The sequence below is a fragment of the Podarcis pityusensis genome (genome assembly GCF_964106645.2).
Source record: "Podarcis pityusensis genome assembly, chromosome: 4".
Classification (NCBI taxonomy): Eukaryota; Metazoa; Chordata; class Lepidosauria; order Squamata; family Lacertidae; genus Podarcis; species Podarcis pityusensis.
In genome coordinates, this window is record NC_138027.1 from 8,845,647 (window position 1) to 8,861,973 (window position 16,327).

Consider the following 16,327-nt stretch of genomic DNA (forward strand, 5'->3'; position numbering starts at 1 on the left):
CACCTAAACATTAGGAAGAACTTCCTGACAGTAAGAGCTGTTCGACAGTGGAATTTGCTGCCAAGGAGTGTGGTGGAGTCTCCTTCTTTGGAGGTCTTTAAGCAGAGGCTTGGCAACCATATGTCAGGAGTGCTCTGATGGTGTTTCCTGCTTGGCAGGGGGTTGGACTCGATGGCCCTTGTGGTCTCTTCCAACTCTATGATTCTATGATTCTATGATTCCATCACTTTCCTTCCAGCAAAAGTCCCCAAAACTGCTAGTTTGGTTTCAGTTGTGCAACCTGTCTTTGCTGGTCTGCAGCTGAATCCTACCCACAAAACTAAGACAGCCTGGAGGTGCCCCTAGTCTCTCCCGTGTTGTTCTTGATGTTTGTGCCCTTCCCCTCTGCCAATTCAGAAGCATGGCTTACCGCCTCCTTCTGGACATGCTCTGCAAGCACAGGAGCCTCTGAGCAAGGCACACAAGAGAGAACTCAAGAGAAAGAGAGAAACATGGTGAAATTCACAACAGCGAGAGCTCACTTTTGAGGAACAGGACTCGATCCTTGCCTGCTCCTTTCCGCTGCATCATCAGCTTCTCAAAGTGACCGTTTGTCAAAAGCAGGGTTTCCCAAACTTGGGTCTCCAGCTGTTTTTGGACTACAACTCCCATCATCCCTAGCTAGCAGGACCAGCGGTCAGGGATGATGGGATTTGTAATCCAAAAACAGCTGGAGACCCAAGTTTCCTGGTCAAAAGCAATCGCTCACACCAGGCACAGTCACTCAACCCTAGAAGGATGGGTAAAACGGGGGCAAAATACTATGGGGATCTTTCCTCCTTTGATGGCGCTCCCATCCAAGAAAAGAACAATGTTGTGAAAAGGGAACCAATGGGGAGAAAGGGAGAGAGAGAGTCTCTGCAGTAAAACACTGTAGAATTTCCTTTGTCCGCTATCAAATGTCATGTTACATTACAACAGAGAAACAAAGGCTCTCCTGTATTGACTTTCATGTGTTCTTATCCCATTCCTGGCAACCAGCTTCCCATTCCCCTGGCCTCACAGCACACACAGAAGGCACCCAGTGGCCACGTATTGAACAATAACAAGAAGGCCGGTTGTCCACTATATAAGCACCGAGTTTGGTCTTTGCAGTTGTTTTGGCAATGAAGATCCAAGCGCCAACACCTGTTTGCCAGTTTAATCCACGCCGTCCTCCACGGATTGCGAAAGATCCTTCCCAAAAGGTGACAATTTATGAAATGTCTGGTCATTCCAGCGTTGCGATGGCTTTCCAACAGTCTTGTGGGTTTCTTGTTTATAAAAGCAAGGCAAACATTGTCCAGGGTTCGGAAAGCTTTTCTCCTGTCCGAAAAGCGCTGGGGAGGAGGGTGGGGAATGTGGCACAGATGTCTCAAGTCTGCGGGCCCAGAGGGGAGCCGAGTGGCGCGAGGAGGGGTCTCACTTGCACACGTATCTCTCGACAGTCCTCTCGCACTTTTTGCAGGTGACGTAGCAGCACCAGTGGTACTTGCAGTGGCAGCGCTCCACCACTTTGTCCATGTAGGGGTTGTAGCCGCGGCCGCAGCACATAAGGTCACAGCTGTCGCTGCCGTTGGAGGTCTTGTTGCATTGCCTGCAAGACAGAAAACGTCATGAGCTGGGGATGCCAAAGGCGGAGGGTGGGGAAGGATGCCTGAGGAACTCAGCTGCGAAGCCCATCAGGCTCCTTGTGGGACTGGGAGCTGGAAGGGAACCAATACATCATCAGGTTGGAAGCGGCCAAAAGCATCTCCGCCTGGGAAGACTTTTCCCTTTCGGGGAAAGGGCTGAAGCTCAGCCGTAGAGCATCTGTTTCGCATGCCGAAGGGCCCAAGTCCAATCCTCACCATCTCTCCAAAGAGGGCTGGGAATATCCCTTGCCTGGAACCTCGGAGAGCCTCTTCCAAGAAGGACCAATAGTCCAATTTAGCTGAAAGTGACGTCCTACGTTTCTATCCTCAAACGCAATGCATGGTCTCCCCCCGACATTGCAGGAAGAGGAGACAGGACACAAGCAGAGGCACATCTGCTGAAATTGCAGCATTCGCACAGGTTACAGCACCAAATTTGGATCGGGACCCTCTTGTTGTGGGTGCTCACGCCTCCAAACTGGAAGGGGCTGATGCACACTTTCCAAAATTTTCTGATGGAAATAGGGACGTCCTATTCCATATGCCCTCCAACATTTCTCCAATGAAAATAGGGACATTCTATTCCATACCCTCCAACATTTCTCTGATGGAAATAGGGACATTCTATTCCATACCGGCCAACATTTCTCAGATGAAAATAGGGACATCCTATTCCATATCCTCCAACATTTTCCCAATGAAAATAGGAACATCCTATTCCATACCCTCCAACCAAATAGGGACATGCAATCCATACCCTCCAACATTTCTCCAATGAAAACAGAGACGTCCTAAGGAAAAGCAGGACATTCCTGGATCAAATCAGAAACTGGGACAGCTTCTATAAATCTGAGGCTGTCCCTGAAAAATAGGGACATTTGGAGGCTCTGCTGATGGAGTCACCAGAACAAGGATGGTGCTTTGAAAGGAAGGGGGAGTCAGTTAGCACCGTGTTCCTATAATCTTTCAGGGGACATGTGAAGAGGGGTGAAAACACTTGCCTCCTTTGAACTGCCACATTAAAGGAAGCCATCCCAGCAGGGCAATCCTTGCAACACAGCTGTGGGAATTGTTTTTCTTTCTGCTCAAAGGAGTGCTGTTCTTTTTTTTAAATATTGGGGTGGAGGGAATCCCTCCTCAAAACGTTGCCTTTTGCTGTGACCACACGAATATAAGAATGTGCTTTATGCCAGATCAGACTATTTGTCTACTGAGCTCAGTGCTGTCTACTCCAGGGGTGAGAAATGTAATTCCCCACCCCAGTTTTGGGGGACAACTCACATGAGCTCCAGCCAGCATTGTCTAGGATCAGGGATGATGGGGGTTTTTAGTTAGTGATGGGCACATTCTGTCAGTTTTCCGTTGCTCTCAGCTTCTTATTTTGCCGGCCTTAAGTTCAGTTCTCCACACTGCCAAATCAGTTTCCCCCCCCTTTTTAAAAAGCCCTCAGCAAATTCATCAGCATTCCTGTGTGAATTTCTCCTAATACACACAATTTTTGTTTGCAAAGCAATTTGCCCTAATGCAAAGCAGCAGTAGCCTCATATCTGGTGTTGCTTGGGGATTCGAAGAAACCCAAAATCAGCGCAGTTCTGAAAGGTTCTGCCCGCCATGTTGATTCAAAATGGCACCTAACTGTATTCAAACATAGACAAAAACCTGCTCCCTGACCTCAGGAACCACCATGAAACATTTGGTGATGATAACGTGGTCTTAGATTGTCCTTTAAATGTGAACAGAATCAGAATTCTCTACAAAAACTGGGTATCGGCTACTCCTGGTCTAGTCTCACTGGCAGTTCTTCAGGGTCTCAGGGACAAAAGAGGCGCTTTTATTGCCTTCTGCTTGACCCTTCTAGCCTGAGATACCAAGGATTGAACATGGACCTTATACGTGCAAACCAGATGCTCAAACCACTGGGCTATGGCCCTCCCATAAATAATAATAATAATTTATTATTTCTACCCCGCCCATCTGGCTGGTTTTCTCCAGCCACTCTGGGCAGCTTTCAACAGAACATTAGAAACAGAATAAAACTTCAAACATTAAAAAGTTCCCTAAACAGGGTTCCCTTCAGATGTCTTCTAAAAGTCAGATACAGTGGTACCTCGGGTTAAGAACTTAATTCGTTCTGGAGGTCCGTTCTTAACCTGAAACTGTTCTTAACCTGAGGTACCACTTTAGCTAATGGGGCCTCCCGCTGCCGCCGTGCGATTTCTGTTCTCATCCTGAAGCAAAGTTCTTAACCCGAGGTACTATTTCTGGGTTAGCGGAGTCTGTAACCTGAAGCGTCTGTAACCCGAGGTACCACTGTATTTCCTTGACATCTGACGGGAGGGCGTTCCACAGGGCGGGTGCCACCACCAAGAAGACCCTCTGCCTGGTTCCCTGTAACCTCATTTCTCGCAGATAGGGAACTGCCAGAAGGCCCTCGGCGCTGGACCTCAGTGTCCGGGCAGAACGATGGGGGTGGCGACGCTCCTTCAGGTATACTAGGCCGAAGCAAAGAATTTTTTGGCAAGCCCTAAATCTCATTCCTCCAGCAACCCCCCCCCCAATACCACACAAGGCCATGCATCGCCCCCTCTTAACCGTGATCCAAACTTCACAGCAGCGCCATTCTGGGCTCAGTTTCTGGTTGCAGCTGCCCGGTGCCAACTGCCAATAAACACAAGGTCCAATGGATGTGGAAAAGCCGTGATTTTTTTCTGTCTCTTTACAAACGGCTTCAACATTGCTTCCAAAACAGCCTGGCGTGCTCCGTCGCTTTGGACGCGGCCGTAATTCAACATGAGATCTGGTTGGCGAGAAGCAGGGGAGGGAAACCGAGGTGGTGGATGAGCTGAGGACTGCTGGACCCTACGCCGTGGACCATCGGTTAATGGATGGAAATGAATCCGAAGAGATTTATATGAAATTCCTCATGAGGTAATGCTTATGAGAAGTTATGGGATTAATGAAGTGCTGAGATCTCGTTCTCGGCCTGTCCTTTTATTTATTTCTGACTCAGCCTGGCCTCCTGTTTGTTATTTCAGATTTGAGTTCCTATCCAGGTTTAACTCTCCCTCCCCTTTCCTGGCTCTCTTAAGCCGGCCGTTCTCATCACCCACTTCTTTTTTTTCCAGGGGTGTGGGGTGGGCTAAGGGGGAGAGAAGAGATGCGTGCAAATATTTACAGATCTCTGGAAGGCTCGGCGCGGCTCCTTCGTTGCAGAACGTCCCCCCGGGAGCCAAAAACCCACAATTTGCAGCCACATGCTGCATGTTTGTCTAGTGCTGGACCGAAGGCGTCACTCGAAAGACACCCCTGCGAGCCAGGATGGCCGCCGGCAGCAAACCTCAGCGCAATCCCTCCTACACAAATTAGCCGAGAAGACAAATATTTGGAGCAAAGGTTCACAGGCTGAAAACAGGCACGCGGGGGGAGCTGGAGGGTTCGGGAGGAACTTTCGTGACTGTAAACCCCCTGGATTGCCAGAAAATCATCAGCAGGGAAAGGTGTGATTTGTAGGAGAAAAGTGTGGGGTGAAAGGTGTGAGAGGATTAGACAAATTCATGGAGGTCATCACGACTATCTTCCACTGCTAGAGGCCCTAAGCCTCTGAATACCAGTTGTTCAGGAACATAAGCGTTCTTGAGCTCAGGTCCTACTTGAAGGCATCAGGTTGGCCAACAGGATGCTAGACTAGATGGACCATTGGCCTGATCCAACAGGCTCATCTTCTGTTCTTCTCATGTTTAGACTAGGAGCACAGCCCTGAATCTGCTTCCTTTGCAGATGTTAAAACACACAGCATCTTAAAAAGCAGAGACATCACCTTGCCGACAAAGGTCCGTATAGTTAAAGCTCTGGTTTTCCCACTAGTGATGTATGGAAGTGAGAGCTGGACCATAAAGAAGGCTGATCGCCGAAGAACTGATGCTTTTGAATTATGGTGCTGGAGGAGACACTTGAGAGTCCCATGGACTGCAAGAAGATCAAACCGATCCATTCTGAAGGAAATCAGCCCTGAGTGCTCACTAGAAGGACAGATCCTGAAGCTGAGGCTCCAAGACTTTGGCCACCTCATGAGAAGAGAAGACTCCCTGGAAAAGACCCTGATGTTGGGAAAGATGGAGGGCACAAGGAGAAGGGGATGACAGAGGACGAGATGGTTGGATAGTGTTCTCAAAGCTACCAGCATGAGTTTGACCTAACTGTGGGAGGCAGTGGAAGACAGGAGTGCCTGGCGTGCTCTGGTCCATGGGGTCACGAAGAGTCGGACACGACTAAACGACTAAACAACAACAACACACCACACTCTTTCTGCCATTGCCCTCATGCCCTGCACTGATGGGCTTCCCAGAAGAGACATCTCTTCTGCAGTGGAAAACAGCATGGTGGATCTTTAGCCTGGCCGGCAGATGGACTCTTCTGATATCTGTATTCCAGATAAGAACCCATCTCTCCCTTCACCACCCTGCAAACGCTTCTGCTTTGTTCAGAACATGTTTACTCCTCCTTTCCCTTCTTGTCTTCGACTTATCCAGGCAGCAAAGATCAGATCATGCCAAAGAACAAAGGAGCGTAGATGAATACCGTGTGCTAAATTCAACTATTTTCCCATTTACACCAGTGTAGTTTATTCTGATTGGCAGGGGCACCCCAATGGCTGTTTGAAAAGAACTCCCAAGCGCCTGCTACCAGAGATTCCTGCTGTTTTTTTAGATTACCTGCTCTGGGATCCCACAGCTAATTCTCCCCTGGTCTCCTCGCTGGCCCAAATAGGACTAAATTAGCCAGCTAGCCCTGGTGATCATCTAATGTTTATTGGATGGATTTCCCCCCTAAATTGATTTTTGAATTTATTGTTATTCCCATTTTATACTGTATTTTATGCTGTTTTTTGTTGCATCAGCTAAGTGTTTTAAATTTGTTGTTAGCTGCCCTGAGCCTGGTTTTCTGAATTGGGAAGGACGGCGTATAAATAAAAATTTATTATTATTAGTCTGCCAATATCACACAACCAATTAATGTTTCTACAGTTTGCCTTCTGTTAAAATGCACGGCCCGTAGCAGATAGGGAGATGAATGAAACAGGTTTTAGTGGAGGCAAAACTGTAGCAGAACAGAAAGTGCAGATTGCAATGAACATAGGGCAATATGAAAATCACTACCTCCTTACATCCCTGGCTTTGGCGCTTCCTCATAGCTGTTCAACAAACCAAACCAGAGCTCACTAATCTAAAAGGGATGGGGGAAAGAGAGCCATTTCACTTTCCAAGTATAATTGCTCATTTCATAGAGAATTGAATCAACTGATTTATTTATTTTTTGGAAACCTAAGTTGTTTCACCCTTTCCAGTGAAAGGCAGAGATATTCCTGCTTTGTCTTTTACTCTTTCCCCTATTCCCTTTCCATTAACTGCATCCTAGTCTGGTATCATTTACCGCTTATTTCAAAACTGTTGGTGTTTTAGGAAGAAGGTGGGAGGCTGGTGTTAGGAAACTCAAAGGGCCTCATTTAAAAGATAAGGTTAAACAGGGTTTTCCTTACAAGGAAGTTCCATCCCCAAAGCTGAATAGAAACCATCTTTTCTCCCCGGTTCAGCACATGCTTCTTACTGACGCTCATAAATCGGCGGAGCTGTTTCGCAAACCAGTTCCTGTCAAGATTTATCTTCCTCTCCAGGTTGTATTTCTTTTGCTTAGCAAAACCACGGCAGAGATAAGCATGAGGGGAGATCTATCTACGCAATAGTGCTGGCCCATCGGAAACGTAATTCTCAAGATGTAGAATCGCGCACCAATTCTGTGCAGTTTAAAACTATTGGTTCCCATCTAGGCCTTGTGCAATTTGGCCGTTTGCGGAATCTGGGAGGGTTCTGGGAGAATCCAAGAGGGCAGGGCACATTAGCAGGAACGCCAACTCCAGATTCAAGCTACGAATGCTCCCTAAAGCTTGGGTGTGTTTAGATTTCAGGACTTTGGTTCAGGACCGCTTCCAGTTTCAACATTTTTGTTGTTGTTGAAAAAGAGGAAGGAAAGAAAGAGCATAAATGAAAACAGGCTTTCTTTTTCCAACATGGCCCCAGGATAACTAAGAACGAGTCCCAGATTCCCACTTAAAGCTTTCTAAGCACCACCGTGCCCTCATTTGGGTGGGTGGGGTGAGCGTTTTACATAGACCTGTTTTAGTCATTTGATTCCCCCCAGGAATTCACCCGTAGGGGAAGGATGCTAATTGGGGAATGATCATTAGGTCAAAATGGACACATCCTCTTCAGTTAACCAATGCATCCACCTGCTGGCGTGAAATTGTTCCCTGCGGCGCATGATGCAACTCTACGCATAAAGTCATAGACAATGGAACATTCTCCCTAATTATCCCCATCATCCTGTTAAGTGATCAAAACACAATTGACGGGATGCGAGAGAAGTTTCCCACCTTCGCCTCTGCTTCTTTTTCCACACGTTCATCTTCTCCCACCCTCAAGTTCCTCCTTCTTTCCAGTTCCCCTTTACAAGACCATTGATGGAAACAATGGATTCAGCAGAGATCTTGGGTTTCTAAATCACATGAAGGTCCCAAGTCAGAGAGTTGTTTCAGATAGCCTTGCCAACAACTCTCCTTTGAAACACAGGTGCAAGGGACTGACCTTAGAACTTGCAGTACGTAAGGTGGGTTATTTATTTGCTATTTATTACAGCATAATCACAGGGACGCGGGTGGCGCTGTGGGTTAAACCACAGAGCCTGGGACTTGCCGACCAGAAGGTTGGCGGTTTGAATCCCCACGACGGGGTGAGCTCCTGTTTTTCGGTCCCTGCTCCTGCCAACCTAGCAGTTCAAAAGCACATCAAAGTGCAAGTAGATAAATAGATACCACTCCAGCGGGAAGGTAAACAGTGTTTCCATGCGCTGCTCTGGTTTGCCAGAAGCGGCTTAGTCATGCTGGCCACATGATCCGGAAGCTGTACGCTGGCTCCCTCGGCCAGTAAAGCGTGATGAGCCAGATGAGAGCGCAACCCCAGAGTCGTCCGTGACTGGACCTAATGGTCAGGGGTCCCTTTAGCTTTTTTTTACAGCATGATCACATCTGGTGCATGTTCAGCTCATGTAGTTTCAGCCACACGCAGTTGGCGCCTGGCTGGTTAAAAACCCACAAGTTAGCTCAGCTGATTAGAGCGTGGTGCTGATAACTTCCTGGTCGTGGATTTTATCCCCCTGCAGACCACCTACATATTCCTGCATCGCAGGGGACTAGATGACTCTCGTGGGCAGGCCCGGATTTAGGTTTGATGAGGCCCTAAGCTACTGAAGGTAATGGAGCCCTTTATATGTCCAGCTGTCCTTTGTCAACAACAAATGGTCGCTGTTTTTTGTGTTGAATATATGCTATATGGTGAGAGCTGGAACATAAAGAAGGCTGATCGCTGAAGAATTGATGCTTTTGAATTATGGTGCTGGAGGAGACTCTTGAGAGTCCCATGGACTGCAAGAAGATCAAACCGATCCATTCTGAAGGAAATCAGCCCTGAGTGCTCACTGGAAGGACAGATCCTGAAGCTGAGGCTCCAAGACTTTGGCCACCTCATGAGAAGAGAAGACTCCCTGGAAAAGACCCTGATGTTGGGAAAGATGGAGGGCACAAGGAGAAGGGGACGGCGGAGGATGAGATGGTGGGACAGTGTTCTCAAAGCTACAAACATGAGTCTGACCAAACTGCGGGAGGCAGTGGAAGACAGAAGTGCCTGGCGTGCTCTGGTCCAGGGAGTCACAAAGAGTCGGACACGACTAAACGACTAAACAACAACATTTATACCCCACCCATCTGGCTGAGTTTCCCCAGCCACTCTGGGTGGGCCAGGGCTGCCCCGACCTTAAGTGCCCCCCAGTAAGCCCACCCCTACTGCCAGCCGATTGGCTGGCTGCTGTGGGTGATGAATAATAATGACCCTGGGAAATCCCTGAGTCCCGCGGGGCTGCGAGAATGTAGGTGGGGGCTTGAGCCCGCAACCCCCCCTCCTTATGTCGGGAGTGGCTTTGCTGTATGTAGATTTTATTTTATTTGTTTTTTATCTTATATTTTGGAAATGTACATCCAGTTTTTTCCCCTTTAAATTTTTTTGGGGGGGCCCAAGAGAGTGGGGCCCTAAGCTATGGCATGTTTAGCTTATACGTAAATCTGGCAATGCTCAGGGGACCTTCCATCTAAACAATTCCTATGATTCTATGAAATTAAAGTATTGTTTCCTGCTTGGCAGGGGGTTGGACTCCATGGCCCTTGTGGTCTCTTCCAACTCTATGATTCTGTGAAGTAAGGCAGAGAGTTTGTTGGACTTCCTGAGGCTTCACTACGCACTCTTCCCCTGTTTTTAGTAATGCTTCATAAATTTATTACGAATTACATGGAGGGCACCAGAATCTTTGCACCGCTTGGGGCCTCTCAAGGCCTTAATCCAGCCCTGGGCAGGGAGTTTAGATAATGATGCCTATCTGTTCTGATGTGCTTGCAGGGACACTAGATGATGTTGCATCAAAATAAGTGTGATCCCACACTCCCCAATGCCTTTCCAGCGCACTTTATTTTTTTTGGGGGGAGCAGGTTTGTTGCACAAGACCACCCTATAAAATACAACAGGGCAATTTACCCAGATGTGCTGTAATCCCACCCGAAAACAGCAATACAGTGGTGCCCCGCAAGACGAATGCCTCGCAAGACGGAAAACCCGCTAGACGAAAGGGTTTTCCGTTTTTGAGTTGCTTCGCAGGACGAATTTCCCTATGGGCTTGCTTCGCAAGACGAAAATGTCTTGCAAGTCTTGAGATTTTTTTTTCGCTTTCCCCCCCCCTTTATCTAATCTGCTAAGCCTTTAATAGCCTTTAATAGCCTTTTAGCAGCTAATCCGCTAAGCCTTTAAGCCTTTAATAGCCGCTAAACCGCTAATAGCGCTAATCCGTTAAGCCGCTAATAGGGTTGCTTCGCAAGACGAAAAAACCGCTAGACGAAGACTCTCGCGGAACGGATTAATTTCGTCTTGCGAGGCACCACTGTAGTCTGGAAGCCCTACACTTCTATACGGGACAGACCACAGGCGCTTATTTGTTAAGCATCGCTTCCAGAAGTACAAAGCCACCAATTCTGCAAACCGCAAACAGCCGAGCACACCAGAGATTGAAGATGTGGGTTCCTATTTCCATGAGTGAGTGAGGGAAGCTTAAATCTGCTAGTAAAAGCATTGGACAGATAGCTTATCAGCTCTTTCTGAGCATGTTAAGCATCTGAGCTGCTCCAGACAATAAGGTCTGCATTATGCATTCCTGGAAAGTCCATCCCAGATATGGAACTCATAACATGGTTCTGGAGAAAACAAAGTTATCTTTTATGCCTCCATACATTTTTGTTTCTTTTCTAAAGGGGCTTTTAATAAAGGGACAGAAGTAATGATGGAATCAACTACTACCGGCTACCTGCAATATTACAAAGCATTTAACTAGATGCATGCAAGCAGTGGGTTGCCTTGTTCTGCACAGATAGCTGCCTTAAACTGAGTCAAACCATTGGTCCATTTGACTCAGTATTGGCTACACAGGCTGGCAGCAGCTTTCCAGGATTTCAGGCAGGGGACACCCCAAGCCCCATCTGAGGACTGAACTGAGCACCTCCTGTGTACAAAGCAGATCTTACATCGCTAAGCTACAGCAACTATTCTCTTGGATATGTGTTATGTAGAGATCTCAGTTTGGGCAATCAACTTCCAACCTCCAGGGGTTTCCTGGTTATAAAAGGGGAAGTCATACAGAAATTCAGAGAAGTTTTCAAATTGGAAGACAGGTGAACTAATGCCAGTGTACTGGAAAAAGCAAAGATCACCCGTGTTGAAGCAATGATTCTTCAACATCAACTTCGTTGGACTGGCCATGTTGTGCGGATGCCTGATGATCGTCTTCCAAAGCAACTACTCTATTCCAAACTTAAAATTTGAAAGCGTAATGCTGGTGGTCAACAAAAAAGGTTTAAAGACTGTCTCAAGGCAAATCTAAAAAATGTAGTATAAACACTGACAACTGGGAAACACTGGCCTGCAAGTGCTCCAGTTGGAGAACAGCCTTTACCAAAGGTGTCATGAAGACACTTGAACTCAGGACACAAGGGAGAAACGTGCCAAGAGGAAGGCATGCTTGGCGAATCCACATCGTGATCAACTCCCGCCCAGAAACCAACATCAACACTGTGGAAGGATGTGTGGATCCAGAATTGGCCTCCACAGTCACTTATGGTCTCATAGTTAAAACCATGTTCATGGAAGACAATCTTACTTGCTTTGAGTGAGGAGAAGAAGAAGAAGAAGAAGAAGAAGAAGAAGAAGAAGAAGAAGACGCCGCCTCCAGGTGACTGTCGAAACAGCTGTCAGAATTTAGAGCTACAGGTGGTCCACCTTTTCAGTGTCACAACTCCTGTTTTCAGTGTTTGGCTCTGTGGTCTAAACCACCAAGCCTAGGGCTTGCCAATCAGAAGGTCAACAGTTTGAATCCCCGCCACAGGGTGAGCTCCCGTTGCTCTGTCCCAGCTCCTGCCAACCTAGCAGTTCAAAAGCATGTCAAAGTGCAAGTAGATAAATAGGTACCACTCCGGCGGGAAGGTAAACGGCGTTTCCGTGCGCTGCTCTGGTTCGCCAGAAGCGGCTTAGTCATGCTGGCCACATGACCCGGAAGCTGTACGCCGGCTCCCTCGGCCAGTAAAGCGAGATGAGCACCGCAACCCCAGAGTCATCCGTGACTGGACCTAAATGTCAGGGGCCCCTTTACCTTTACCTTTTACCTAAAGGAATTGATCTGCTGGTTTGAATGAGCAAGTGAGGGGGCTCTGTGTGGATGCCTGTAACTCCCATTCTGACGCCACTACAGTCACCCAGAGGCTTCTGAATGCGTGGCAGCTAATGTGTGAACTGGGGGGGCAGTTTATGAGCTTCTTGTGTGCTGCTCTGCTTTTGTACTTGTAGGTTTCATACAAGCAGGAATTGTGGACAATTTTAGTCAGAAAACATTGCACGCATAGTGCTGGACTCACAGCTCCAAATTCCATTAAATATGGCAGCGCTTCCCTATCATTAGGACAGAGATGGGGAAACTCAGGCTCAATGCGGCCCTTCAATCTCTCTGTCTGGCCCTCAAGACTCTCCCCAAGCCACACCTTCTCATGCCTCTTCTTTGACTCCTCCCTAAGTATGTTTGCCCGGTTTGTTGAACGCTGTCTGCTTATCTGGCTGGAGGGCAGAGACATCAATCTTATTGTACAGAGGTAAAATTTACATTCACGGCTCCGCCCACTTTTGCCACTGGCACATGGCTCCCAGAAGGCAATGCGGCTCTCACGTTAAGAAAAGTTCCTCACCCCTGGCTTAGGTAAAAAGGGTAAAAGGTAAAGGACCCCTGCATGGTTAAGTCCAGTCAAAGGCAACTATGGGGTTGCAGCGCTCATCTCGCTTTCAGGCCGAGGGAGCCAGCGTTTGTTCACAGGCAGCTTTCCGGGTTATGTGGCCAGCAGGAATAAACCGCTTCTGGTGCAATGGGACACCGTGATGGAAACCAGAGTGCACGGAAATGCCGTTTACCTTCCTGCCACAGCGGTACCTATTTATCTACTTGCACTGGCGTGCTTTCGAACTGCTAGGTTGGCAGGAGCAGGGACAGAGCAACGGGAGCTCACTCCATCGCAGGGATTTGAACCGCCGACCTTCTGATCGGCAAGCCCAAGAGGCTCAGTGGTTGAGACCACAGTGCTACCCGCCTCGCTGGCTTAACCCTTTCCACACTCACTGCTTCTCCCAGGCAGTCACTCCCCCCTGGATCCTTTTCTCTGAGATGGAGCAACATGCTTGGGAATCCAGGGACAGGGAAAGGAGGCTGCAGGTAGCATCCTCCTCCAGCAGTTGATATGGTGGTAGACTACCCCTGACCCTGGAGGTTCCATTGGACCACAACTAATAGGCATTGATAGACTTTTGTTGCGCAACCCACAGCCCAGATACACCTAAGAGAATCCAATTCATAGCAGCACTGCCTGAAGTCCACTCTTGAGTACATAAATCCATTAATAGCACCAGTTAATCCACTAATGTTCTCAGAGGAGGGGGAAGCAGGAAGGAGGGGGAAAGAGAGGCTTGTCCTGGCGACATCGCCTTTCCGACACCTCTGGTTTGCTGATCCCTGCTCCAACTTGAAAGGGAAAGTGTCTTTTCTTCTTCCTCTGCCAGTACAGAGCAAGCGAGTGTGAATGGATGAAATGGGGACGCATTATTGCTGGGGAGGCCGGTGGGCAGCCAGAAGGATGCACACCTTCTGAGAAAGCGCTTTCGGCCCAACGGATCGGTTTTAAAAGGCAGCAGCGGTGGGATCTTCCAAACGTGGAAGCTCAAACAGCGCATAATATTATAGATGCCCCTGGGGCCTTATAAAGCTATTTGGAAGAGGTCCATATGAACATTACACTTCTTTATGTGTGGGAAGTGTGAACTATATTTTATATATTTTCACACACCCCCACACACAGAGATTCCATAACGCCTTTGGCTCCTGCATGAAAAGTCTCTGCTCCCTTATAAGACCATAGGAAACTGCCTTAAATGGAGTGAGACTTTTGGTCCATTGAGCTCAGGCTTGCCTACACTGACTGGCAGAGGCTCTCCGGGGTTTCAGACTGGGGACATTCCAAGCCTGGAGGTGCCAGTGGAGATTGATCCGGGGATCTTCTGCATGCAGCGCAGATGCTCTCGCACTGAGCTACATCCCCAGTTTGTCAGGACTAGAGTTGGGCATAGGTCATCACCTGGTACGCAGGCTGGGACCCTACCTGCCCGCAGACTGATGGCGGCTAATGGATTGAGGTTGAATCCTGACAAGACAGAAGTACTGTTTTTGGGGGACAGGGGGCGGGCTGGTGTGGAGGACTCCCTGGTCCTGAATGGGGTAACTGTGCCCCTGAAGGACTAGGTGCACAGCCTGGGAGTCATTTTGGACTCACAGCTGTCCATGGAGGTGCAGGTCAATTCTGTATCCCGGGCAGCTGTCTACCAACTCCACCTGGCACGCAGGATGAGACCCTACCTGCCCGCGGACTGTCTGCCAGAGTGGTGCATGCTCTAGTTATCTCCTGCCTGGACTACTGCAATGCGCTCTACGTGGGGCTACCTTTGAAGGGGACCCAGAAACTGCAACTAATCCAGAATGTGGCAGCTAGACTGGTGACTGGGAGCGGCCGCCGAGACCACATAACACCGGTCCTGAAACACCAACATTGGCTCCCAGTACGTTTCCAAGCACAGTTCAAAGTGTTGGTGCTGACCTTGGAAGCCCTAAATGGCCTCGGCCCAGTAGACCTGAAGGAGCTTCTCCACCCCCATCGTTCTGCCTGGACACTGAGGTCCAGCTCCGAGGGCCTTCTGGCAGTTCCTTCACTGCGAGAAGTGAGGTTGCAGGAAACCAGGCAGAGGGCCTTCTTGGTGGTGGCGCCCTCCCTCCCATCAGATGTCAAGGAAATAAACAACTATCTGACTTTTAGAAGACATCTGAAGGCAGATCTGTTTAGGGAAGTTTCCAATGTTCGATGGTTTATCGTGTTTTTAATATTCTGTTGGGAGCCTCCCAGAGTGGCTGGGGAAACCCAGCCGGATGGACGGGGTACAAATAAATCATCATCATCCTCAACAGAACAGTAACTCCCCAAAAATTAAAGGAATATGTTGAGCAAAGATTTTCAGAGCAAAGAGCAGCCACTGTTTAACTGAGCACAGCAATATTGCCTGGCTGACTGAAGGCAGCAACTCAAGACAGCAAGAACGAGGAGGGAAGGAAGGGGGGAAAGCACACGATTATTAAAAATGTGGTTGTGTCCAACTGGACAATTCTGAAAGGCAGAAATTCAATGCTTTGAGTGGGAATTCAACCAGGATACGGCTTTAAAAACAAATAAACGTGTGCCGAGGGATCTTGGATAACCTCCCTGTACAAATCCAAAGCACTTTGGATGTCAGCGGTGTTGGGTCATCTCCAGGCCAGTTGGAGGGCCGACTTTTGGGTTCTCCAATCCCCAAACACAAGCCCTTTTGTTTTGCCACGGCCACAGGTCATTTGTCTGGCAATGGATCTTCCAGATGGAAAAGAGGATACCAAGACAAGACTGTACAGCTGAGGAATGAGGGCAGTAACATGGAGATGGTGGAAACTGCCTTAGATAGAGTCAGATCCTTGGCCTGTCTAGTGCAGCATAAGTCTGTCTATCTACAGTTCCCAGGATTCTTTGGGGGAAGCCATGACTGTAAAAGTGGTATAGCAGTGCTTTAAACTGTAAGGCGTGGCCTCGGTCTCGGCCACAGAGCCTGATTCAGCATGGGAAAACAGGAAACCACCTTACACAATGTCATACTATATTCAACTAGCCAAGCATGGTCTACTCTGACTGGCAGTGGCTCCTAGGATCTCAGGTATCATGGCCTTGAGCTCAGAGGAGGAGGAAACAGAGCCTGTGTTACCTGTTCCACACCTGACCAATAGCTCAGGCAGCATGGCAAGTGGGAGACCACAGTAAGTCGAAGAAGTGACTGCGTGTAGGCCAGAAGGTTTGTTCTTAAGAGCCCTAATATTTCGGGTAATTGGATGGAGCTTAGGACGAAGGGTCTCATAAGGGCCTCAGC

At 48.4% G+C, this 16,327-nt stretch overlaps 1 protein-coding gene across 1 annotated transcript in view; it reads right to left on the reverse strand.

The window, feature by feature from the left end:
- Nucleotides 1–220: 220 nt before the first annotated feature.
- Nucleotides 221–16,327, reverse strand: part of WNT11 (Wnt family member 11) — a 63,563-nt gene continuing 47,456 nt past the window's right edge. The window contains exon 7 of the mRNA XM_081002316.1: nt 221–1,615. Within this exon, the coding sequence (XP_080858442.1) occupies nt 1,441–1,615 (175 nt within the window). The 3' untranslated portion in view covers nt 221–1,440. The remainder of the gene's footprint in view (nt 1,616–16,327) is intronic.